We start from the raw sequence: 25,773 nt of genomic DNA, 5'->3' as shown, positions 1-25,773 counted from the left end.
CCAAGCAGCCTGGCTGCGAGGGGGATGGTGCCCCCGACGCGCACTCGGCCCCCGTAGCACCGCGCCGAGCTCAGAGCAATGACTGCCCCCGTCCCCATCTTCCACACCTGGGGGGAGCCCGGCTGCACGTCCCGGGGGCCGCTCACCTCCCGAGCTCTGCCTGCCCCTCAGCTCCCGGCCTTCCTCCGGCTGGGGACGCCAGGCTGGGGGTGGAGGCCTTTGTATTTATTTCTGACTGGGGAGGCCGTGCGGCGGCTCACGGGGCTGCCCGGGAGCATGGAGCGAGCTGTGGGAGAGCTGAGGAGCTTGGCTGGGTCTGGCGTACCCGTGGCAAGGACGGGACTGGGTCGGCGTCGGAGACTGGCTGGATGCTGCAGGACTCGACTGATCCTTCTCTCCTTTTTTTTTGAGGGGTTTTTTTTTTTTGGAAAATTTTTTTTTTTTTTAAGGAGTTGTCTGTTTAAAATGATGAAATGATTTTTCTACCTGTTGTTGAACTCGCAGCTCTTGGAGATTTTTAGCCAGAGATGCAAAGGTTCATCTTCCCAGGGGCCCTCCTGGTCCTCTGGTGTTTCGGTCCGTCCCAGCTCAGCGTGTGTGAGAGGGTTTTGGGTCTGGCAAGTCAGAGGGTCCCGGTGCGGTGACCTGTGCTTGCGTTGCTCTTCCTGCGAGGGCTTTGCCCTGCCCCGGGGCACCTGTTTGTTTCAGACAGTCTAATGTATTTATTTTTGATGGCACTTGAGCGGTAACCCGCTGTCCCAGACATGTTACTGCAGCTGCAAGAGGAGTATCGGAGCGGAGGCCACCCAGCCCTGCTGCCGTGTCCCCTGGGCAGCAGCTGCCAGGCTCGGGGCTGCCTGTGGGGACAGGGGCTGCGCCATCCCCTGGAGCATCGCCTGCCCCGGCCTGGGATGAGCTGGGGAAGGGCTGGCAGGGAGAGGCGTGGTGGAGGCGAGGGCTGTCCCAGGCGCGTGCCCACGCATGCACCCACAGCGCGCTCCCGCACGCGCACACGCTTCCTTTCTGCAATGACCAAAGGGCTGGGACGGGGATCTCCACTGCAAGCACTTCCTTCTTCTCCTGTCTTTAGCTCACCCTCTGCATCCAGAGCAACGTCTCATGCCCTCTTCCCGCCAACCTCGAGGGCCCTGGCCAGCAGCAGAGAGGGCCCCGTGGTGAACAACCCTCCAGTCTCTTGCACTGGGTCAGGTTTACCCCTAAGGGGAAAAGTTGCAAAAAAAAAAAAAAAAAAAAAAAAAAAAAATACCCCAAAGTAATAAAAAGGCTTTTTGTTGTACAGCAGAGTCTGTGCTGCAGTCCCTGCTGCTGCACCAGTGTGGTCGGAGGGAGGTGGGGCTCCGGCCACTCGCAGAGCCCCGTCGCTCACAGCATCGGCCCCGGGACGCCCCTCGTTTTTACCCGACGCTGATCCCGCTGGCCCGCTGCAGACAGGTCCCCGTGCGGGGTCAGCCAGTGCTTTCCTCTGCACTTATTTTACGTTGATTTGTTTATAAATAAAAGGATAAGTAAGTTCCTCCCCGCTGGTTGTGTGTGCACTGATGGGAGTGCTGGGCTGGGCCCCTGGCAGCGTCTCCCTACGGGCGCCCACCATGGGGGGAAGCACGGGGAGCATGGGGACAGGGAGTGGGGTGTTGCTTCAGGACAAACCCCTGGCTGCTCCTGCCCTGCTCCTCCGGTGCTGTTTGTGGGAGAGCTGGGCCAGACCTGGGCTGAGAAAAACAAAACAACACGAGCAATCTGGTGATGTGATGAACGAGGGCTTGTTAGTGACAATAGCGAGGCGCATCGGCTTCTGCCCAATCTCCGCTCAGCCCCTCTGGCACCCTCCCAGGCTCCTGCTCTTTGCAGCTCTGCCTCTGCCTTTCAGAATCCTCGAGCATTGCTTGGTCCCGTCCAAAGCAGCTGTTTGCTGCTCTCCGGGATGTTTTTCCCCAGGAGCATCCCTGTCAGAGAAGCACTGCAGGTCCCCACACTGCATCACACACGTCGTGGAGGGGCTCCATCACTACGCGAACACCGCCACCTTCCCAGCGCTGGCTCGGAGCCCTCCGGCATCGCCAGTTCCTGGTCCCGGAGCGTGGTTGCTCTCAGGGGTGTGCAGGGTTGGCAGTGGTGCGGGCAGAGGCTTTCGCAGTTCTTTGTTCCTGCCTGGAGCTTGGAGGGGGGTGTTGGGGCAAGGAGCAGCCCCCAGCCAGAGCCCCTGAACCCATCACTGTGCAAACACACCTCAAATCTGGTGCCCTGAGGCAGGTAACGGCGGGTGGGCAAACACCACCCGCAGCCAGACGGTGGGCACAAGGCCGGGGGGAACAGCTGAGCCCTGAGTCCCCCACACTGCTCGCCAACACAGACCATTGCCGTGACCATGGACCCCACACCTGGGCAGCTGCCGGTCAGCCGGGAGCCGCCCCATCCCACAGGGAGGGGGGCTGGAGGCACGGGCTGGGCAACACAGAGGGGCCAGAGGCCAAGGGGGCCCAGCCAGGACCCACACCGTGCTCAAGGTACCTGCACCCGCAGCACAGGCTGGGGTGCGTGTGCCCCTGGGCTCGGCGGGGCCGGGCCCCCACTGGCACCATGAGGAGGTGGTGATGAAGCCAAGGTGGGTCTCGCCTTCACGTGTGATGAGCCTGGGGTTTGTGTCCTGGCTGCAGATGTGCGTGGAGCACCTTGTGACATCTCCTCAGGGGCTGGTGGTGAAGAGGAGACGCTGGTGGTTGGAGAAGGCTGGTGAGAGGCACCCAGCCCCAGGGAGGGCAGTGAGGTGGGTGCTGCCAGGGAGAAGGGGTCTTGGCTGGTCCTGGAGGTCCAGCACCAGGTGAGGTGGGAGAAGCACCCCAGGTCTCTCTGCAGCCTTGGCTTTGCTGCCTTGGGGCTCACTGGGCACCCCAGGAGCTCTGTTCAGGTGCCTCCGGCCCAAACTCAGCCCTTGGACCACTTGTCAGCAGTGTGGTGCTCCCAGCCCGAGCTGATGGGGAGCTGGGGCTCCACCGTGCCAGCACCCAGCCCTGTCCCCCCACAGCCAGCATCTCCCGGGACAGCAGTGGGAGTGAGTGTGTCCCACCCCACGGCAGCAGAGCCTGGGCTTTTGGGCTGGAAGGGGCTGAGCTGTTGCAGCACAGTGGTGCCTCCACAGTGACCGTACTCCCAAACTCCAGTGATGAGCCCCGTGGAGGCCCATTTGATCTGTAAAATTTCACTGCATCTTCCTTTGTTTAAATGCTCATTTCTGTTGCAGCCCCAGCTAAGGAGCTAAAATGCAGCAGCTAAGGGAGGGGATCAAAGCAGAAAATGCCTGCCACCCCGGGGTGCTGCTGCCCCAACCCCGGCAGGGCACAGAGGACTGCCACGGGGCTGCCTCCTCCCTGTCCCACCCCAACAGGAGCCCAGCTCCGGGGGAGATGGCTTGGGGGAGGCTTTACGAACATGCCCACGAGACGGGCTGCGGGGACAGCCACGTCCTCCCTTAGGGCAAGAGGAGAGAGCTGGGCTGGCACCTGGTGCCCAGGGAGGGCTGCGGGGGGAGCTGAGCTGTCCTCCCCACCGAGCAGCTCCCCGCTCTCATCTTCCTCAGAGCAGCCACAGCGCGAGGCAATCAGCTCTCTTGCTGACCCTGTAATTAACAGCTACCGAGGAAAACACACAGCCCTTGCAGGAGTGGAGCGCCCAGGTCGCAGCAGGCTGCAGTGGGGACACCGCTGAGGGAGGGTGGGGAGAGCCCAGCCACCGCGCTCAGCGCTGGCCACAGCGAAGCGAGATGAGGATGGAAAGGGAGAAAGCGCTTCCCCCTCCTCACCAGAGCCCGAGGCTGCTGCCTGAGGGCAGCGGTCGGGAACCGCAGAGTGCCCTGGGCCTCGCGCCCAGGCGAGGGTGGCCCCGGGACACTTGCCCCAGGGCAGCTTTGGGCAGGGGGGAGCTGGTTATTGAACCCACCGCCCAGGCGAGGCCGACGCTGCTCCTGGGGGGAGCGCAGCACACAGCCCCACACAGCCCGAAGCCGGGGCTCTGGCCACGGGCCTGCTCCTGCCACCCCTCAGTGGGCACCGGGCAAGCAGCGCTCCCAGCTGTGGAGGAGGAGGGAGCAAACCATCCAACAGGCAGCTTGCAGCCTAAGTCAATTAAAAACTGTCATTTAAGGCTGTAGGCTCAGCCCAGGTTCCCCAGGTTTCTCTACTGCTGGGGGAAAGCAGTGGGGAAGCCCCAGAATTTCAGCCAGACTTTGGAAATACATGTCTGAAGAACACTGCAAATACAGCTCACAAACTTCTTCTAGCTTACACTGGATTAATTTAAAATTAGACAGTATTATACTTTAGTCCTTTTCCTCCCTCTGAGCTATGGAAGTAACATAGCAAGCTCTTGGCTAGTTATTCATTTTATTACAAATAATAAGCATTTAATGACCGAGTCAGTTGCACAGTTTTGGCCAAAACAAAAACATTTCAGGAGAAAGAAAACAAAGTTGTGCTACTGATAAGGAATGATCTCACACTGCCAGAGGACCAGCCATTTCATGGCCAGTGTCTGTTCAGTACAGAGAGCATCTCAACTCGGTTGATCATTTTTGCAGAACTGTTATAATTGGCACACACGAAGAATGCTCAAGGCTTTCCGGGCTAAAAGCAGCTTTACAGCGTATATTTAAAATAATTGAGGAGTAAAGCAAGAGGGGCTGTGGAAAAGATCACTTAAGACGAGACAGGACAGTGTTTAATTAAGTTTGGCATCAGACAACACGGGAGTTAGTACTCAGCCAGGCTCGAGACGTACAGCTTTCTCCAAACTTTAATGAACTGAAGAGTTCTGAACGTACGACACTTCAGACAACTGAGACACTTTCTTCCTTTCTTCTAAATTACCAAAGACCAAACACTGTGCTGCTTACACTGCAGCAAGAGGCGGGGGGACGGAAAAAAAAGCGAGTGCATTTCCCACCCCAGAACTGCAAAGCTGAGCTCGTCATCGTAGGACAGCACACATCTACGAACTAAACTGAGTAACACTGTAGGCAAACTGCGAAGCCCCTCCCTCAGGGAACAGCACGTCGGTATTGCATCGAGCGCGGGACACGCGGCTCCGCCGTACAAAAAAAGGCAATGGAAGGCTCCACTTCCAAACAACGAAAAAAAAAAAAAAGCACCATGAACTGTTCAGTCCAAGGCAAATCACAACGGGAGCTGTTAAAGGCAGCATCTGAAAGTAGTTCAACTTTCTTTTCTGTACCTCCCCCTTGATGCAAGGAGTTGAAATTTCCCAGCCCAAGAAGCAGCACCAGCAAACACTGGCATAGAAAGGGCTAACAGTTAGGCCTCGTTTCAGGCAACAATGGGCTTTCCTGACAGTTTTGCTTCTTCCCCCCCCCCCGCCCCCCCCCCCAACGATCCAAGCTAATTGCATCCCTGCAGTGACATATCACAGTTAGAGCTGATCATGTTCCAGATTAACTCTATTCCAGGAAGATTTTCCTGGTTAAAAGTTCATTGCCGGCAATGAATGCACCAAGACCACCAGTGCCAAACATTTTTAAATACTACTGAAAAAAAAAAACCAAAAAAGAACAAAACATCCCCCCACCCCAAAAAAAAAAAAAAAAAGACTGCATAAAGCTGAACAGACCCATCCTCCGCAGCACAGCACAGCTCAAGAACTGAGCGAGCCCCCAAAATCTAGTGTCATCCACGTAATTTCACCAGTAAGTAATAAAGACTGCTGAGGGAGCAGAAAGGCTGGAGAAAGCAACTCAACTGTCAGTGTCCAAGATAGAAACTCATGCCAGCGTTACCATGCATTAGGAAGGAAGTGTGCAGCTGGATTCTCCCCAACACATCAAATCCCATACCCGAATTTGCTTTTTATCTCCAAGACAGTGCTAATTGAAGAAAGTCTAGAGGTGGATGTGCTGTGATGAGCTCTCCTCCAGAAATAAACAGAATCTACACAGAAAATAAACAAAGGACAGGAGAGTTGAGGAAATAAAGGGACAGGATTTCATAACGAAAATTATAAAACCATAACTTAAGAAAGCCCAAAGCTGACAGTGTTCAAGCTATTGCTGTAAGAATGCCTGGAAAATCTAATGAAGACTCTTCTCTTCAGTGAAGACACATCTGGGGAGAGAGAGAGAAAGAAAAGGAGCAGGAATTACTGACAGCAAAGAGCAACAGGCTGGAACTGCACAGCACACTGAAGTCTGAGTCTTATATACATCACCCCAGACAAAAATAACACATGGGGCCTGACAACACTCCTCTTCCCAGGACAAGAGATGTCTATTAGTTTTATAGGGGCACTATGGCAACATTAAGACCAGTGTATTACGCCTCTTAAGAAAGCAAGCTCCTTCTAGAAGTCGACGTTTAAATAAATTGTAGGGAGTGAGCGCTGTTAAGCTAAGAATTAACTTCATGCCCTTCCCAGCACTGCCCATGGCCAGTACCAAAGGAAAATCTTCATTATGATGCAGCTATTAAGGCAGAGTTGAGCTGAAACGTGTACCAGCAGGCCAGTCGGCCAGACAGGGGACACGCCACACAGGCCAACACCACTTTCCCTACAATTTCTTCATTTGGGGACAGCCTCCGAGCCATTGGGTATCAACGCAGCACCCAGACTTGTCCCATTAGGGAGCACTGGGTACTGTCAGCAAGCCAAAGGTTCAGAATATCTTCAGGAGAATAAAAATTTAGAGAGAGGATTCTTCAGCTTTTAGTTTGCTACTGGACCAGATCTGGAACAACCCAACACCTAGCCATCTTCAGCACTGCAAAGGCCCAGTCCCCTGAGCAGGGATGGGGAAGTACTTCTGTGCTAGACTCAGGCTAACCCTCATTTTCACTCTGCAGTTAACTTTGGAAGCGTCTGTTACATGATGGAAAGGGGGAGGAGGAAAGAGTTGAACATCCTTTGTCCCCTGGCATTCAGCAATAAACCCCTGCTCTCACTCAACATGCGTGTGCACAAATGCTGCCAACTTCTCCAAAACCACCACACAAAACCAGCCAGAGCAGTGGGAAAAAGCGTTACGTCCATGATCGCCTACCAAACAAAGGGAGAACGCATTTAAAAATTAAGTGTACCTTTTCTGCTGGAAGTCTGAATGCTAGGTTTTAGTGCCCCGCCCCCCCCCCCAAGACTGGGTTACATACGTCTGATTTTCACATCCACGTAACATCTGCAGCAGCTATTACAACTCTGAGCTCAAGCCCACTGGTTTGACAGAGAAACTTGCTGTCTCAAGAGATGGGGGAGAATGGCTATTTCAAAAAAGTTCTTTAGCAAAGGTGAGAGATTGCTCCCAAAATACTAAACTTTCTAAATCCAGTAACCCCTTGCTCAGCTTTGCCTCCATTTTCAGGAACGTGTGCTGTATTTGTGCTTTGTTTCTTTATTTGAATTTGATCTCAAACTCCCACGTGTATTTTTATACTTTATTATGTGTCAACTTGCTAAGGAAATACCCACCCACATCTGTTACACAGACATGAGGTATTATGCATCCCTCAGCACAGCCGGAACACGTGTGTGAGCACCAGCACTTTTCATGGTGTGCCAGTTTTCTACCAACTGATGTGAAACATTCAGATGCCAGGAGGAAAGACTGGGCAAGGAATTTTTTCCATAAAGAAAGAGGATGAGGTCATTAGAAGTTACCAGGAATCAGTCATGATTTACTGATGGAAACTTCAGCTCTGTTATCTCCAAGTCAGGCGAGCTGCTGCCGCTTCTGTCGCTGTAGGTGTCCCTGCAGAAATTCAGAAAGATTTTGTTTTACGGAGCACAAGTGCTTTATAGACCTAGACTCGCATCAGCTGTTAGCAAGGTTTGGTAGTAAGTACTGCTAGCTGAGGCTGAAAAGCAGAGACACAAAATTCCTAGCGTAGCTCTCCCTTTGGAAATAGGGCTGAGTCATCATCAATTTTAAGGTTTATGAATTAAAATGATTATACATATAACAGGCATTTTATAAGGCAAAGTTATTCTAAATGAAATTCATTAAATAGGAGACTGGTTAACCACCCATAAGCCATTCTATGTCAACTTCCCAGTAACAGCTGATTGCCTTGAATCCATTAAACAGCTTTTTCAGAACCACAAAATAATTCAGATCAGAGGGGACCTGAGGACAGTTACACTGCAGGGACAGCTATCACATCAGACATGGCTGCTCAGGGCTTTATCCAGTCACATTCTGAAATTCTCCAAGGACGGAGACTGCGCAGCCTTTCTGGGCAGCTTGCGCTAATGCGCGACTGATCTAACGGTGAAAAAGATTTTCCCTATATCCAGTCGGAACCTCTCTTATTTCAATTTATGTCCATTGTGTCTCATCCTCCCACCATGCACTTCTGTAAAGATCCTGTTTTCATCTTCTTGATAACATTTTTGTAGGTGCTGGCAGGCTGCTCTTAGGTCCCCCATAAAGTCTTCCCTTCTCCAGGCTGAAGAAGCCCAGTTCCTTCAGCCTCTGCTCACTGGGCAAGTACTCCAACCTCCTGACCGTCTCAGTAGCCCTCAGCTAAACTCTCTCCAATTTATCGATGTTTTACTTGTACTGGGCGACTCCAAACTGCACAGAATATTCTAGATGTGGTCTAACAAATGCCAAGTAAAGAGACATAATCGCTTCTCTCCATCTACTGGCTGTGCTCTTACTCACACAGCCCAGGATGCTGTTCGTCCTCCCTTCGCTGCCAGCGCACGCTGCTGGTTCACGTTCAGTTTGCTGTTCACCAAGACCTCGGCAGCAGAGCTGCCCCCCAGCTGCTCAGTCCCCAGCCTCTGTTACCGCAAGGGGTTCCTAGGTGCAGGACTCTGCATTTGTCCTTGTTAAGCCTCGCCCGCTCCTCCAGCCCAGGTCCCTCCAAACAGTGGTCCCATCCTCACGTGTATAGTCTGTTCCCCCTCGTTTGGGGTCACATGCAAACCTCATTAGAGTGCAGTGATGAGACTTACCTGAAAGCATGATGAGAGTTACAAGAGCACAGAAACAAAGGGGAGTACAGGCTGGGCTATAACTGCCACCAATATTTTTAGATTATACACTAACCATGAAACAATTTGTGATCACAATCACAAAAGACTCCAAGAGCAGATAATACTAACTTAGGATGCTGCAGTACAGAGGAAACTTCAGCTCCTCTGCTGTGAGAAGCTATTTCAAACTCAAACGTGCAAAAGCAGGAAATTAAAATATCCCTCAGCCCTTGGAAGCATTGAAATGAGGCATCTCATTTCACATAGAAACTGTCTCCAGAGCAGATCAGTCAGAGCACAACTGACAGCCGTTCTCCAGACATCAACACAGGAATTCCTGTGGTGCAGCTGCAGTGCAGCTCAACCCAGAAAGGCCAGTACTTTCCTTTTTGCATTGCCTTAGTTCAATACATTCAGTGCTATTTCTCTTTTGCATTTAGTTTGGGTTTTTTTGTTTATTGCACGTTAGCACTCCAGCCACACAAGCAAGTCCTCTGTGTTCTCCTCTGTAAGGAGGAAAATGGGTCACTACCAAAGTGATGTTTATTTGTTGCATGTTGCCACAACTGCTGAGCAGAACTGCAGGGCATTAGCGAGCAGCAGAAGGAAGTAAACGCACCATTAAATCTACCCAAAACATTAGTTGCTTTCCAAACTGAGACAAAAGAAAGCTTAAGTCAGCAGAAAAAAAAAGCCGAAGCTGCAACCACCAGAGTCCATTCTTTAAACCAGCAACAGGAACAAGTTTCTTAAGGACCAACCTGTGCCTAGGACTTGTACAAGGAACGTGGAGAAAACCCCATGAGGTCTCCAGTCATCTAAAAGAGCAGGCCCAGCTGCAGTTTCCTCAAACACCTCTGACTGACAACACGAGTCTGCAGAGTTACTCTCCCTGAAGTCGGGACCTTGCTGCGGGGCAGCTCTATGGCACTACAGTCAATCTTAAAATGCAAGACAAGGGGTTCCAAAGAAAGAGTGGAAAGAAGAGGTGCTGCAAATACCCCCTAGTTACCTCACAGTAACTTTGTGCCAAGAGGATTCTCCGGTTTATCCTGCAGGAGGAAGCACTGCCCTGTGAAAGGTCTGGTGTCTTACTTCAACCTACCTGGGTGAGAGCCTGCAGCCCTTTTGTAGATAATGCGTGAGTCTTCCTGCAGATGCCAAGAGGAGGCCGAAGTATGGGGGAGATGGCTTAATTGGTCTAGAGAGGAATTCAGGGTGATACTGAACACCAACGAAGAAAGGATGCTCTAAGAGAAAGAAACAGAAAATATTAATGTCAAGTCTCTTAAGCCTGTGGCTGAACTGCAGCTGAAAGCGCTGATCACGCTGAAGCCCTGATGATGGGGAAGAATTTCTATCCTGCCTTTTGTCCCTAAATGGACAGGCACATGGGATTCTTTTTTTAGTGTAATTTTATGGATGGAATCATTCTGAGCGAGCCTGGACTGGTCCCACACAAAAACCTGCTCGATTACCCTCCGAACACTTTCCCTTGTACATACCTACACCCACAAACTAATTGCTTAAGTACTCACCTTCCAACTCAATCACTTCCATTCGCTCTCCCTCCTCATCCTGGCCTACAAACTTCAAACCTTGCTCTTCAAAACACTTTTTCAATTCTGGATTGACCTAGAAGACCAGAAGCAAGAAACCCCATGATCTCTTGTATCTGGATTACACAGAAAAGCTCAATAGCTACAATAGCATTTTTACCTCAAATCTGTGTCTATGTCTCTCTTCCACGAAATCATGATCTCCATACAGCTTCCCTACACCGAAAGGAAGACATTTCTTAGAGCAAATGCCAAACAGTTCACACAATGCCAAGTTTTAACAAGTTCATATGAGTAGCATCCATTAGAATCTGCCTCTTCTACAGGGGACCAAATTCATTGATCTCCATTTCACTACCAGAACAAAGCCTGCGAACACCTACCATTCAAGGGTGCTTTAACACTCCCATTTCCCCATAGCCACCATACATGCACATCATTCCCAGGAAACACTTCCAAAAGAGGTAAGAAATGCCTTACTCATAATTGAATTCTTGGTTTGGAAGAGTGTCCTTCTCTTGCCAAGCCTCATGGTCCCACCCATTTGCCCAGGATTATGTTCCGGCATGTCTATGACCTGCGAAAAGCATTCAGAGAGGAAGGTGAGACTGAGGGAGAATAACACTCCCAGGCAAACTCTGAAACATTAACAAAGGGAACAAAAAACAACATCCATACAGAAAACAGGCAAAACGACCCAAGGAACATTGTCTTGACAAGGCAGACCAACAGAACTAGATTAGTTAGCTGAGTTATTCTAGTACAGGCTGTACAGAACATATGGAAGGTTGTGGGTATTCAGGAAGCTTTAGCATAGGAAATGGTCTCAGTCAAGGCCTACATGGATCCCATGCTCTAACACTGTGCTACTTACTGAACTAAATGTTAAACAAACAAACAAGCAAATTTACAGAAACAAAACCCCCAAATCAGAATCACTTATACTTTGATAAATAACTTCATAAGCTGTTTTTTTGAAAACTTTTTCCTTTTGAGTAGCATTTTAAATTATAGCAGAAGCCAATCATAATGGTGGACCCTGGACGAGGCACATAGAGCCTGCAGTCTAAGAAAGGCAGGTTCACAAATCTGTCCACAAATGTTCTAAGGAATTCATGTCTGTCTATGTTAACTTCTGAGATCATAATTAAACAGTTATGCAGTGGAATCTGGGTATCACCAAATCTTTAACATTTACTCTGTGAAATAAGTTAGCTTTCAAACTGCCTTTTAAGAACCTTTTACCTCTTAGAAAACACCTTGTTTTATGAAAAAGTGTAATTAAAAATAAAAAGAAAATATCAGTGTTTCACCTATCAAACACCGCAATCTTCTATGAAGCAGCAACTGCCATACAGTTAACGAGGCAAAGACATTTTCTTTTCAGATTAGTAAATGATGGAAGACAGGCTTAAAAGCCACAAGACGTAATAATCCAAGCTCTTAACTGTACCAACAGGTATGTGCAGAGAAGTCTAGCACAGTAAGGATATTACAAGCACGTCGCCATAAACTCACCACTGGATGAGCAGTTTTGGGGTCAAATTCTGTCGAGTTAGCATCTGCAATGTAATGTTCATCAATGAGAAACACCAAGTCCCTCACACCATGACATGCATTTACAGGACCTCCCCCAGGTACAGCTGCGTCTCACCGCCGTGCTTCTGGCAAGCAGCAACCTTACCTGTGCTGAGCCGCTCACCTGCACAGAGCTGCCAGCTCAGCCCAGGCGGCAGACACAGGACTCTGTCAGCACTGTTCGATATGAACTTCTGAGACTGCCCGGAGGTTGCAATCTTAGGGCAACCAGTCTAGTGCAATCGGTGATGAAAGCGAGGGCCATTCAGGAAAAGCACACATTCAACAGCTTGGAATATTTTAAATAAAGCCAGGGAGGGGGAAGGGAGCAGAAGTACTCTGAGAAACACATTTTCTCCTACCTTCACTACTAGTAAGACTCAGAATCAGGCTGAGAAACTAAATTTAGCACTCTGTAAAGGGAGTTTTGACAACAGGGACCTAGTCAATTCAAGCAGTGGAGCCCAGAAAGCAATTCAACTCAGTGAAGTAGGTGCAACTGCCTGGTCAGCTGAATTGCTTTTGGTCTTCATTCCCACTGGCTATAATGGGAATTTAGGATGTCCAGCACACATAGGCGCAACTCCACTGAGGTGTTTTATTCAGGAGCTGAACCTCACTCTAACCAATGGAAAGTTTTCTGTCATAAAGCATGCCTTACTCCATTGATTTTTATTTGACTAGGATAAGGAAATTGTTCTTTTTCCTTTGAATTAGCAAAGGAGATGGGGAATTTTACAGGCCTAGGAAAAAAAAAAATTAAATCTACCTACGAATGAAAAATTCAAAATTACAGATATTAAAAAAAATTACAGGTATTACTCACGCAATCAAAGAAATGACCAAAACCCAGGAAGGGTTTTGTGCAATTACCTTGCCAACCAAGAACACTGCGTGCAAACTCCACAACTGCTAACTGCATTCCCAAACAAACTCCTGCAGAAGGCAAGGCAGAACACAGATCAAGTCAGGACAAGGACCACTGAGCCCATATTGCAAAGCACACACACCTTCCCAGAGCAGTCCTGAGTCAGAGGAAAACCTGGATGAAACAGACCTTTGACTTGGATTTAGGGGTCTGTTCACTCTGTACCAAGTAGTTCTGACAAGTTTCACTCCACCTCTCCCTTCCCTGTCCACTCTGCTCACACATTTCCAGTCTCTCACTATGTCCATTTCGTTTAAATGCAGTCACATATTTCTTCATGCCAAGATCACCGCAGCCTCCTCTGAAACTTCCTCTGCGACTCCTACCCCCTCTTTATAGAGATTCCTTGTCATGACATCCCAGCCAACTCCAGCCACTTCAGAGCTAACTACAGATGACTGCTTTATTACCCGGTTGGCCTTCCTCAGCCAATTATCTTCAAAATTGTACATTCTAGATACTAACAAAAATCAGTAAAGCTCTTGCTGCAAACCAGTTAGGCTGTTATTCAGCCACCTCCTTCTTATGGATGAAACATGATTCTCACCTAAGAAGGCTTTTTCTGTTTTCTTGCCCAGGAAATAGCTTGAATTTTGCCTTCTGTCCCTCGAACACCAAATCCACCAGGAACCAGAACTCCGCTGCACAAGGATGAAAAGATTCCATTCACATGGGGCTCACCAGCATGGTTCCCCCCAGCCATGTACCACCTCTCTCCCATAAAATCTTGGACTTGCAAGACCTCACTCCTGAAAAGGGCTTTAAAGGGCCTACGTGGCAAGGCCGGTCTGCAGCACAGTTTCCATATGACTTCACACGAGTTGTCACATAAAATGTCACAAAATTTTCAGGGAAACATTTTATAAATGCAAATTTTACTTTCCCAAGAAATCCCAAATACAGTGCAGATTACAATACTAGAATGGTTCGTGTTGTATGACTCACGTGCTCTGCACCAAACGTGTTTGCAAACATATCACCCAGCCATGCCCATGCTGTGGAAGCTGCTGGCTGCAGTGTCAAGTTGTCCTAACCGCAGGCACAAGGACACCAAATTCTGCAGGAGGTTCTTTGTTCTCCTGGTACCGCCCAAAGCCTGCCTCCCTGAGGGCTAACAAGCCCCACTTGTTCTTGTTTTCTGGGCTAACTCTTGGCACTCCTGTGCATCCCAGTGCTTTTTCCCTTCTCACACTTTCTTCCTAAAGAACTTCCTACCACATTTACACCTTCCGTCCTCTCTCTCTGGCTTTAATAGCCTTTGCCAGTACCCATCCTTTCCCCTTATTTCCTCTCACCCTGTTTCCCCACTAAGCCTGTTCACATTCTCATCTGCATGATCATCTCCTCTACTGCTGCCTTGCACAAACTCCCTCACTTCTCCATTTTACATCTTATCCTAAATTCCACTGAGAGGTATTTAGGGCAATGTCAGAGTGTGCTGGTACAGTGCCTAAGAAAGAGTGTCCAGTGAGGCTCTTAATTCCAAAACTGTCAATAGCAACAAGTTCATCAGACATGCTCCAAAGAAATGGCCAGAGTATAAGAGTCTTACTCAGCACCACACAGCTTCTGCCATGCTTCATGGTATCGGACAGGTTCTTCCTGCAGAGTATCTGGCTCCAAGTCAGCAGAGTCAATATACTGGCAAGAAATCCAAAAAAGGATGATGAGATACTTCCATAAGAGTGTACAGGGTCTCCTTAATTCTCATTAAATTAAGATATCATCATTCCTCCTGGATAGCTCTGGATTTGTTTCCTACTGGATACTTGCTTATGTTTTTTCTGGGCTGATTTCCTGTCCGCTAGTCAATAAAACTTCTTTCCCCCACCATCCTACTACCAATGCACAAACAGAAGCCATGTTTTTTCTGTCTTCCCCTCTCTGCAGCTCTGCTGTGACATACATGAAGTCCACGAGACCCAGACTCATTAAATGTGAAGTCTTAATGGAGCATAGCGAGACGGGAACACACAGCTATGCAGACAGAAACACACCACACACTGAGGAAAAACTGAATCACTATCTCATCAAATATACATCACTTAATCTTCAAGAGGGACTGAAGAACAAATAGGATATGGTGAAACACAGGCTGTTGTGATGTGAAACACAGGATGTTATGACCAATGCCACATATGGAAAAAACGTGCAAATTTTCCAGTTTCTCATCTCCAATATTCCAGTATCTCTGAACTTCTGAATGTTCTGGCAGTCTGCTAACCCTTTTGAACAACCATTTTTGTCCGTGTCTCCCCCCCCTCCTTTTTTTTTTTTTAAGGTTGGAATACTGCTAAACAGTTCTTTAACCCAACATAAGATCTCCATGCACAGGGCTCACAGAACCCATTCCCCTTCTGAACCATACAAATACAGCTGTGTCAGGAACTACCCATAGATGCATGCGCAGGGTTTACCCTTCACCAGTCTTACTTGTTTTTCTCCTTTTCTCCTCTACTGATTTTGTAAGTTGAAAGGTAACCCAAATGTAGAACAGTGCTGTTATAAAGCAAGCACCTATTTCCATGACTCATTGGCATTATGAAACCACTGGACATTTAAAAAGTATATTTAAATGAAAGTAAAATTTCTGACAACAAATACATATTTCACCTCTTCAGAGCATCTAGCTACAACCAAGACCCTTAAAAGCACCTCTGCAGCCAAACCAGCATTAAAACCTTAATAAAGCCTGAGACAGAAGCATCATAAAACCTGTGAGTACCACAAGGTTAACAGCAGCAACCCTAAAAAAAGGATCACTTCCAACAACTGTCAGAGACATTAAAGCAAACAGTGCCCTCCTCAAATGTATCTACCGCTCTATCACAGTTCAGCACGCAACACTGAGCACTGAAGAGTTCCCATCAGTTACACAGACACCTTGTATATTTTACAGGATGAAAGGCTGGTTTGCTTTGAAGCTGTTTTATGCCTGACAACAGATGTTTTGATGCTGTAATCCAAGGACAATTTTAAAGTTCACTGGCTGAATCAACTCTCCCTTACTGTCTATGGGTTTGTGAAAAACTTAATGAAGGTGGGTAGCACTGCAGGTGGAAGGAGTATGGGGGAATTTTTACACGCACGTACCCAGCCCTACCTTAATGTCAAGTTTGTGGTTGATAGCCAGTGCAGAATGCTCCAGTGCTTTAATGACAGATGCATAAGAATCTGAAAACTTGGTGTATTTGCCAACAAGCGCAATGGAACATGTTTCAAGGAGACGGTCATACCTACACAAAATCAAAACACAAGGGTGATTTCATCATTAACAGGAAATGGGGGCAAGAATCACCTACATTCTTATTCAGCTTTTCAAGTAACATAAACAGTTGGGCTCTTGAAAGCCTGTCCCACTAGAGAGACGACGACTTTGGAAGAGATGACCATTTATAATAATTACGACTTAAAAACATCAAAGCAAGATTAAAAGAAAGGAAAAAAAAAAAAAAACCAGTGACAGAGAAAAACAGTTGCAGAAAGTTGTGTATTAACTAACTCATCTCTCCTTATGCTGAAAAGCCATTTTGAGTAGATCCAAACTGTCTTTTCAGGAAGGTGTATTAGATTCAAACTCTGCAGTAAACTATTAGGAGAGAGGATCAAAGCACAACTCTGCATATGTTTATACTGTACAGCATCTTCCCACGCTGCTTCTGACTGAGTTCACTTCAGCAGCTAGAAATACAGAAAGGACTTCTAGAGTCCTAAGGTTGTACTGCCTACACTTTCAATCCCCAGCACCTGGCAGCACGGGATTTACACAGCAATCCTGGCTACAGCTAAGAGATTGCTTAAAGTTTATTGCAGAATTGCTAAGTACCTAAGCTGGTTACTGAGGGCTTTCCGCATCAAAAGAAAACGTTATTGACAGTGGTGGCTTTTGTCGGGCATATAAATAAAGGGAAACATCTAGATCTTGAAAATTCATTTCTTTCAAGGACAAACACATTTAAGGCTTCAGAAAGGGCCTGAATGCTGAATGCAAAGACTCAATTCACTACTTCACCACAAACATGGAGTCTGTTCCCCACAAGAAAATAGTGTCCTAGGAGCCTCAGACAGAACAGTTACAAAACAACTGTTTCACTTGCTTGAAAGCATACTCAAAAGGTACATTTTTATTGACACTCCTGATGACTCCTACATATGCCTACAAAAGGATTTCAATACTTTGTAATGTCAGTGGGGCTTTTTTGTATAAAAAGGGAGGGCAGAGCTGTCCCCCTTTTAATTACTTCAAACTGGTTTTGACATAGACAGTACACTACCAACACAAGATAAGGAACTCAGTAACATTATCTTACAGGTTTTTATGAAGAAAGGCTGGGAGAGTTGGGGTTGTTCAGGCTGGAGAAGAGAAGGCTCCAGGGAGACCCTACTGCGGCCTTTCAATGCTTAAAGAGGGCTTGTAAGAAAGATGGGGACAAACTTGTTAGTAGGGTCTGTTGCAATAGGACAAGGGGTAATGGTTTTGAACTAAAAGAGGGTAGATTTAGACTAGATATAAGGAAGACATTTTTTTACGATAAGGGTGGTGAAACACTGGCACAGGGTGCCCAGAGAGGTGGTGGATGCCCCATCCCTGGAAACACTCAAGGTCAGGTTGGACGGGGCTCTGAGCAACCTAATCGAGTTGAAGATGTCCCTGCTCATTGCAGGGGGGTTGGACTAGCTGACCTTTAAAGGTCCCTTCCAACCCAAACTATTCTATGATTCTCACGTTGAAGAATTTTTTTTCCAAACAGTTAAACATCTAGGAAGAAAATGCATTTTTGTAGTAAAGAAAAAAAAAAAAAAAGAAAAAGTTTGAGCACATAAGAACACTTGAGGAATGTGAAGTAACACTCGTCACCTAATAACCAGTGACAAAGAAGAGAAATTAATCTGGAGTCTTAACTCAAACTATGCCTAGCGGTGCAGCTCACCTGTCAGCCATTTCCTTCCACTTCATGAGCATCCTCCTGGGCTGCCTCTCAATGGGAAGGTCAAGCCTGTGTCTGAAGTAGTCAACAACTCCCTGCTCCTCTAACAACAGAGGAACCCGGTAGATAGAAGAGACATCATGAACACAGATGACCTGTTCATACAATATGAATGTCGTTAAAACAGATCTAAGTGCCTGTGCAATTATTTTTAGACAGATATTCAGAGAGCTTCTGTCTCTACCAGACAACCATATGACCACCTAAACTTCCAGGAAATAATATCTGTTGAATAACATATGAATAGATTAATACTAGTTTCCACATACTTGAAAAGCTCATCCTTCAACACTTCCCAGGTATTACTGCTCCCTGGAGCTCTTTGGGAAGGGCTATAACTTGATAACCTAGCAGCAGTAAAGTCAGCTGCTACGCAAGTTATGCGAGCACATAGCAAAGTTCAAAGAACACTTCAAAAAGACTTCTCCTGTGATACAGCCTTCTTGGTAATCCTAATTGAAACTACAGTTAAACTGCCCACAAGCCCAGCTTCCCCATTTCCCACCATTGTCACTCTTAACTAGGGCTCCCAGTTTGATTAAAGCCCAGGGAAATCTGTGATCTCAATACAGCAATAAATTTTACAGGGTGTCCTTCATCAAACTTAGGATTAAACAACGATGAGCAAAGAATTCTTAGGTCAATGAGGAATATCTACGTCAATGGTTCTAGTTCACTGAAATGCACTTCCTCAGAAAAGGAAAGACAGCTCTGGAGAACTGTCACCTGTCCATCAAGAATGAGACTGTACTTTAAGGATCAAAAATATACTGGCACAACTATTTTTAAATCCTCATTTCTCCTGACTCAAATGAAAGCAGAGTTCAACACTGCACCAGTAAAACCCCCTAGGCTGCAAATTTCCCTCCTTTATAGTCAATAGCATTTACTTCTCGGTTCAAGTGCAACTGCAGTCAGAGAAACAACTATGTAAAATTGCATTAAACTTCCTGGAAAGTGACTGACAAGAGCCAACTTACTTTCAATTCCTGGCCAACAAGAGGTAGATATTGTACTGCTGACACATCAATATTATTGCCAGCTAATTCTGAATGTAATACTTGAAACTGCAAGACTCAGTTTGGTCTCGTTATATAGAAGATTAATAAAAATGACTTGACAGAGCCTGGAATTGTAAAGTGATACTCGGTCTTTCACAAAAAGACAAAATTTTTCAAGCTCCAGCTGCATTGGAAAGTACTGATATTTAGCCTACAGACTGTTTGATTATTTTCCAAGGTCTACTTCAGACTATGCTATGCAGAGTAGTCTCAGTATAAAAAGAATCATGCTAACATGGAATTTTTGCATATCACATAACATTCAAGTGAAGCAATGCTTCTCCCAAATACCATTTCAACTTTTCTGGGCAATCTCTCCTCATGAAATCTTGGGCAGAAGGATAATACCGTGCAAAGAGCAGTGTATGAAATACATTCATGTATCCTTTAAACCTTATTTTGGGCAACTACTCTTTGGCCTCTAAATACCAAAAAAATCTCATTCTCCTGTATTCACAGAAGAAGTGTGGAAGGATAACTAAGGTCAAAAACAGCTATTCAGAAAATACCTTTCTGATTCCATAGAATTCTATAAGCCTACCCTAACTACCTTATAAGAAAACCTGGGTGCTGGCATAAAAAGGACTATTTTTGCAACGGTTACATGTGTAAGGAATGTAGGTAAGACAAAGCAGCAAATGAATTATGCAGCTAACAAAAGACACAGCTAGAACACAAAAACGCTACACTCAGATAAAACTCCACTCAGTATTTGACAAACAGCTAGAATATTTATTGCAAGGAAGTGCAGACAGCAATCTTTACCTGTTCTGGTTCAACATGACAGAACATGGAAATCTTTTCTTTTACTGAGGTATCCAATGGAGTGGAGCACCTGCAAACAATCTAACAGAACAGCAACATCAAGGTTGTGAAGCAAAACAGAAGTACTCAGACATTCATATAACAAACCTCTAAAAGAAGCTGTCTTTCTGCAGTCTCCGTGACTTGGCAAAAAAACCCAACTCAGGTACTTTTACTTGTTTATTACCAATATACAAGAGCTCTCAACCTAAGCATTGTTTAGACTAGGATGTTGTTGCAACATGCCAGTACTGCATTTTTTACTTCAAAGCCATGCAGCAAACCTTACCAGATCTGGTGAGAGACCAAGACCTCTGAGTTCACGAACACTGTTTTGGGTAGGTTTAGTCTTCTGCTCTCCTGTAGAGCTTGGCTGGTCAGAGAAAAGCAGAAGTTGGTATATCAAATTATGATGATATGTAGCAATGATTCATCAAGCTAAATCGGGACTCTCCACCCTATTCATCTTGTAAAAACCTTGACCCAGTTCTTAGACAGTTCACATGAACTTTAAATAACCCTGTACCCTATCATTTCAATATCAAAGACTGAAAGCAACCAGCAGAATCCAGAGTTCAAGTCTGTACAGTAAGTAGGTATGCATTATAGTGAGGGAAGGAGAGAGCAGAGATCCTAAGGTTTTTATCCACTGCTCCCTCCAAATACCTAACATTTTCTATTTCTAATTTTTTCTCCGTAAATCACCTGGCCTGGACAGAAGGCGAGAGAGAGAGAGAGAGAGAGAGAAGAAGAGAACAAAGAGTGATCTGCACTCCAGTAACTATCGAGTTGCTCTGTCAAATCCAGTTTTGAGACAAGGAAAACTCATGCTTTCCAGTACTGTTAACATAACCATGGAAGAATTTTTGCAGCAGTGACTCCTGCAGTAGAGATTTTTTTGTTTGGTTAAGACCATAAATTGTCTCCAAAACCAGAGCAGATAATACAGATGAGGTTCCACCAGGCATTATATGGCATAAAACACCTTCATATGCTTTTGATATTAACTGGAGTTAACCTACTTGACACATAAGGATATTTTCTTTGTGATTCCTAATTAACTGATTCTTACCATAGCACTGCTTCATAATACTTTTTCTTAGTTGAATCTCTGAACCAAGGGCAACTGCCACTCAGATTGTTATAGCTTACATAGCAGTCAGATGTGAGAGTCTATGAAATTACTGTTAAAGATCAAAACACACATTAAAATACTGTCTTTAAAAAAAAAAAAACAGATTATATTTCAAAACAGTGTTATGTTTTGAAATTAAAAAAGTAACCCAACCTATTTCATGAACTACAGCTAATATAAATCTTGCGGGGGGGGGAAGCACACAGCAACAGAAATATTAAAGAACTCCAGGAAGAGCTTGGAAAATTATCTTACATTTTCCACACAGTCCAAAGGCTGTGAAGTCCAGCTATGTCACTGAATTTTATATCAGCTTTGCAGAAATGAAAGGCTATGCAAATGAAAGGAAACTGAAAGTTTTCAGCCCTAGAAAGCAAGTTTACCTGCAAAAGCTAGTAGACAATTCCATAGAGAAAAACAGCAGTTAAAGACACAAAACTACATTTGCTGCAACTCCCAACTATTTATTACACATTTACACACTTTGAAAAGTTTCTGTTCACTTCTTGTGAACCTTTTTAAATACGTAACCATATATTCTCTGCATTTCTTCCAGAAGTTTCTACATACAGAAACACAAATATAACAGTGCCTACAGATATAGCATTTCAGAAACACATATTTAGAAAGCAAGTTTTGGATTGGGGAAGCCTCTGACCACAAAAACATTTTGGGTCCTTACCTGGGGAACTAGACTGACATGAATGTTACAAAAATTCTCTCTTTTGGCTTTGAACTGGAACTGGCGGAAAGCTTCAATGAAAGGCATGCTTTCAATATCACCTACTGTCCCACCAAGCTAAAAAAGACAAAGACATTTAGAATTAGAGTTAGTACCAAAACATCACCTACTGAATTTGTACGCTGAAGCATACTAAAACATACATAAAAGGACACTAAAACATCTGCCCAGCACCTCCCTCCGATTCCCTAAAGGAGCATCAACACCAGTATGAAAAGCACCAGGATTTGCCAGTTGTATGTACTACTTCCACAGCCTCCAATCTACCCCAACTATTACTTTACCTTCATGATTTCCCCAAAAATCAAACAGCCACAAGAAAAACAGCTTCTCATGTGGGCAGCACCTCTCCAGGGACATTAGCTTTACCTTTATTCTCTCTTCAGGGAAAAGATTTAGATGTTAAAATTATCATTTATGAACATTAGATGGCACTGAGAAGCAAAACTTCTCTTGAGTTTTAGTAACTATATAGAATGGTTTTGGACATGTGCAGGAACAGAGACAAGGCATTCTTTGGAGCACTGACAGCCTCCTGTGCATCATCAGACAGTGCCTCCTAGGTACTTGAGGATCCAGGCTTGTGAATCCTGGAACAGAAATTGGCACTCAAGCTGCAGGGAAAGTCCTAAGTCACCATGACCCAGGCACTCTGACAAGCTCCCTCTCTCCTGTGTTAGCATATCCCGCCAGCCACCTCAGCAGCCTCAGAGCCTTCGCCCTACTCTGTCTCCTCTGGCAGCAGGACGTCCCATAGGACGCACAGGAAACTGCACAGGGTTTGTCACCACTAACTTGTGCCATTCCCTTTTCTAGGTCTATGCTTGAACTAGTCACTCCAAGGCTCTCTTTACTGCTAAGGAGGAAAGACAACTGTTTCCAGAGGGTGATTTACCTACCCTCCCTCCATCCACCAAGGAAGAAGAGGGCACAGCGTGATTAACTCAGACTTTGGCATATAAAGTTACAAGAGCTAAAATTCATTCTATAGACTAATTCACATTACACTAGAGAGCAAAGCATCTCAAAAATATAACTGTCCAAGACCTACGTCTTTCTACAGAGCATTCAAAAGATTAGACCAGAAAAGTGAAGCTAACAAGGGGGATTTTTAAACAACTCAACAACATGCAAAGATGAACATTACTGTAAAAAAAATTTACTATGCAAAATATGCATATAGTTCAGTTTGCTCCATACAAGAAGCAAAAGTTTTTTTTTTTTTAAGAGTTACAAACCTCAATCACACAAACTTGGGGTTCAATGCCATCTTCATCTACAGGAATTCGTGCCTGCCTCATTACCCATTCTTGTATAGCATCTGTGATGTGGGGAACAACTGAAAAAGAAACCCAGGCAACGGTTAAAACCACAACCCACGCACATTTCTCCCTCTAACTCACTACAGAGCAAATTATTGAAAATAACTAGCCAGTGCTTCCCATATGACTTGAGCACAGACTTGTGTCTTTCCAGAAGTATGCATTTTTGAAGCGATTATTCTTGGCTGTGATTTTCAAGAGAAGTGCCTTGGCAGGAAATGTAATCCTGCCTCAATTTAAACACATGTAAGCAACGTTTCCTTTAAGCTGGAAGATTCAAGTACAAACAGTTCTTTGCTCTAAGCAGAGAGTGTTACTCTGTTTTAAACTGTCTGTAAAAGTCCTTATCCAAACCAGCTGTGAAGGGTGCTCAACAAGGGAAGGGACTGATCTGATCCTCAAAGAGCCTTTGGGTTTTCTAATCACATGACAGTTATCAAAAGCAATAACCATTTTAACGGGCTAACAAATAATCCACAGGTGTATTAGTCTCAAGTCTGTTCACATTTAGTATTGGCTACATCAGACAGTTGGACCCAAGTCCAGCACACAGTCCAAACAATAGGCAGTATGTTGCTGAGCACTGGAAAGTTTTGAGGGGTTTACAGGTAACGTGATTCAGTACGGCACATGCTGGTATACCTGCACTGGTCTGTCTTCTACCACCCCTTTTAAAAAACAAACAAAAAACACCACAAGGACAGCGTATAACGAAGACCTCAAGTTAAGATGAGATGCAAAAGCATCCAACCAGGACAGAAATACAGAATATATTTCTAAGCATCAGAAACGAAGCTTCACATCACCTTGGACAGTTTTGCCAAGATAGTCTCCCTTCCTCTCCTTGTTGATGACATACTGGTAGATCTTCCCAGTAGTCAGATTGTTGTCTTTGGTGAGTCGGATATCGAGGAAGCGCTCATAGTTACCAAGGTCCAGGTCCACTTCCCCGCCATCATCTAGCACAAACACCTCCCCTGTGGCACACAGAAAAAGGCACAAGTGCACATGTCAAGGGGAAACAGTCCACATCAGCAATTTGTTGGTTTTGCCTGTGACAGCTGGAAGAATTCCATGTAAGGAAACACCTTCTTTGATTGCTACAGCAAGTTTAGGAGTATCTAATGAAACTAAAAGCCTTATATAACAAAGAGGACTACTACATTGAGGACTGAATCCCTCAACCAGGTGCAATGATAAAAGACCAGAGAGCTCATCTTTGCTGTTTGCTGGTGGCACGATCAGCCCCACCGGTCAGACCAGAGCCGCCGACAGGCTCAGCCTGCAGGTCCCACACGCAGGATCAGACACAAACTCTTTTGTCATGCAAAGGAGACGGCTCCTTCCAGGCAAAGCCAGCCCCGGGACCCACCTGGAAGACCCCGGCGCCCAGCTCAGGGCCGGCTGCCTACTGACAGCTCGGCCCCGCAGGGCCACTCACCGTGCTCGTATGGGGAGAAGGTGCCAGCGTCAATGTTGATGTAGGGGTCGATCTTGATGGAGGTGACATGCAGCCCGCAGGACTTGAGGATGGTGCCGATGCTGCTGGCGATGATCCCCTTGCCGATGCCCGAGATCACCCCGCCCGTGACCAGGATGTACTTCATCTGCCTCGCTGCCCGACACCGACACCGCCTCAGCGAGGGCTCTGCCCCGGGCAGGCGGGGACGGACCCGCTGCCTGGAGGAGCCTCGGGCTCCCGCCATTCCTGTCAGCGACCACTCCTCCATTCCCCCCTGTCAGCGACACCCCCCCCCCCCCCCCCCCCCCCCCCCCCGCCATTCCCTCCCCTGTCAGCGACCCCCCCCCGCCATTCCTTCCCCTGTCAGTGAGGACCGGTCCCCCCTGCCCCCCCCCGCCAGAAATTCCCGCCGTAGTCGCGGCCCCCGCTGAGCCATCAGCGCCCGCCACCCGTGTGTGTGCCGTCGTCCGCCCCCCCCGCCCCCCCTCCTCGGGGGTCCGCGTGGTCCCGCCCGCTGCCCGCCCTCCCCCGCGCCTGCCCACATGGTCCCGCCCGCTGCCGCCCCCCGCCCCTCACCTGTGCCCGCCGGGCCCCGGGGCGGCGCGCGGAGGGTGCGTGGCGGGCGGGGGGAGGGACGGAGCGCGCGCCGCGCTGCTGCCAGCCGGCTCGGCGGGGAAGCACATGAGGCCGGCGCGCGGCGGAGCGCAGGCGCAGCTCTCCCTCGGCGCCTGCGCAGTAGGGGAGGAGGGCAGGCTACTGCGCTTCAGCGCGGGCGGGGCGGGGCGCGGTCCAGGCAACGGCCGCCCCCCGCCCCGCCCCGCCCCGCCCGCCTCAGCGCCCTCAGGGTGCTGCTGCTGCTGCTCGCGCCCCTCGGCGCACCCCGGGCCTCACCGGGCGGCCGGGAGCGGGAGGAATCCGGTGCCGGCGGGTCCCGGGCCTGGCAGGTCTCCCGTCCAGCTGCTGGGGGTTGTCATCCTGTCCCTCCCTGAGGGACGGGGGGGTCCGGCGCCGCCGGGTGCGAGGGAAGCGGCTCCGTGGAGAGCTGGGTTTGCAGCCCTGCAGACCTCAGTCCTGTCCCGGGAGACGGTGTGGTGGCTCCCGAGGGCGGTTCAAGCAGAACAGAAGGGAGCCTGGGGAGGTTTGGCCCTGTCAGGAAGAGGAGGAGGAGGAGGAGGAGGATTCGGCCTCCCTTCAGACTGG

The 25,773-nt window shown here is 47.3% G+C and overlaps 1 protein-coding gene across 1 annotated transcript; it reads right to left on the bottom strand.

Annotated features, from left to right (window-relative positions):
• Positions 1–5,619: 5,619 nt before the first annotated feature.
• CTPS1 (CTP synthase 1) lies at positions 5,620–25,195 on the bottom strand. The gene is made up of 19 exons (XM_050909793.1): positions 25,150–25,195; positions 24,553–24,726; positions 23,918–24,088; positions 23,028–23,128; positions 21,730–21,846; positions 20,202–20,285; positions 19,874–19,954; positions 17,991–18,142; positions 16,163–16,295; positions 14,612–14,700; positions 13,619–13,700; positions 13,005–13,080; positions 12,072–12,115; positions 11,034–11,130; positions 10,714–10,769; positions 10,533–10,629; positions 10,100–10,244; positions 7,672–7,762; positions 5,620–6,128 (listed from the first exon to the last, which is right to left on the bottom strand). Exons 2-18 carry the CDS (start codon positions 24,716–24,718, stop codon positions 7,678–7,680), a joined length of 1,776 nt encoding a protein of 591 aa, XP_050765750.1. The 5' UTR covers positions 24,719–24,726; positions 25,150–25,195; the 3' UTR covers positions 5,620–6,128; positions 7,672–7,677.
• Positions 25,196–25,773: the final 578 nt, after the last annotated feature.

The sequence above is a fragment of the Gymnogyps californianus genome, chromosome 22, assembly GCF_018139145.2.
Source record: "Gymnogyps californianus isolate 813 chromosome 22, ASM1813914v2, whole genome shotgun sequence".
NCBI classification, from domain to species: Eukaryota; Metazoa; Chordata; class Aves; order Accipitriformes; family Cathartidae; genus Gymnogyps; species Gymnogyps californianus.
Note: the sequence above shows the minus strand (reverse complement) of the source record. Positions and strands in the feature narration are given on the sequence as shown.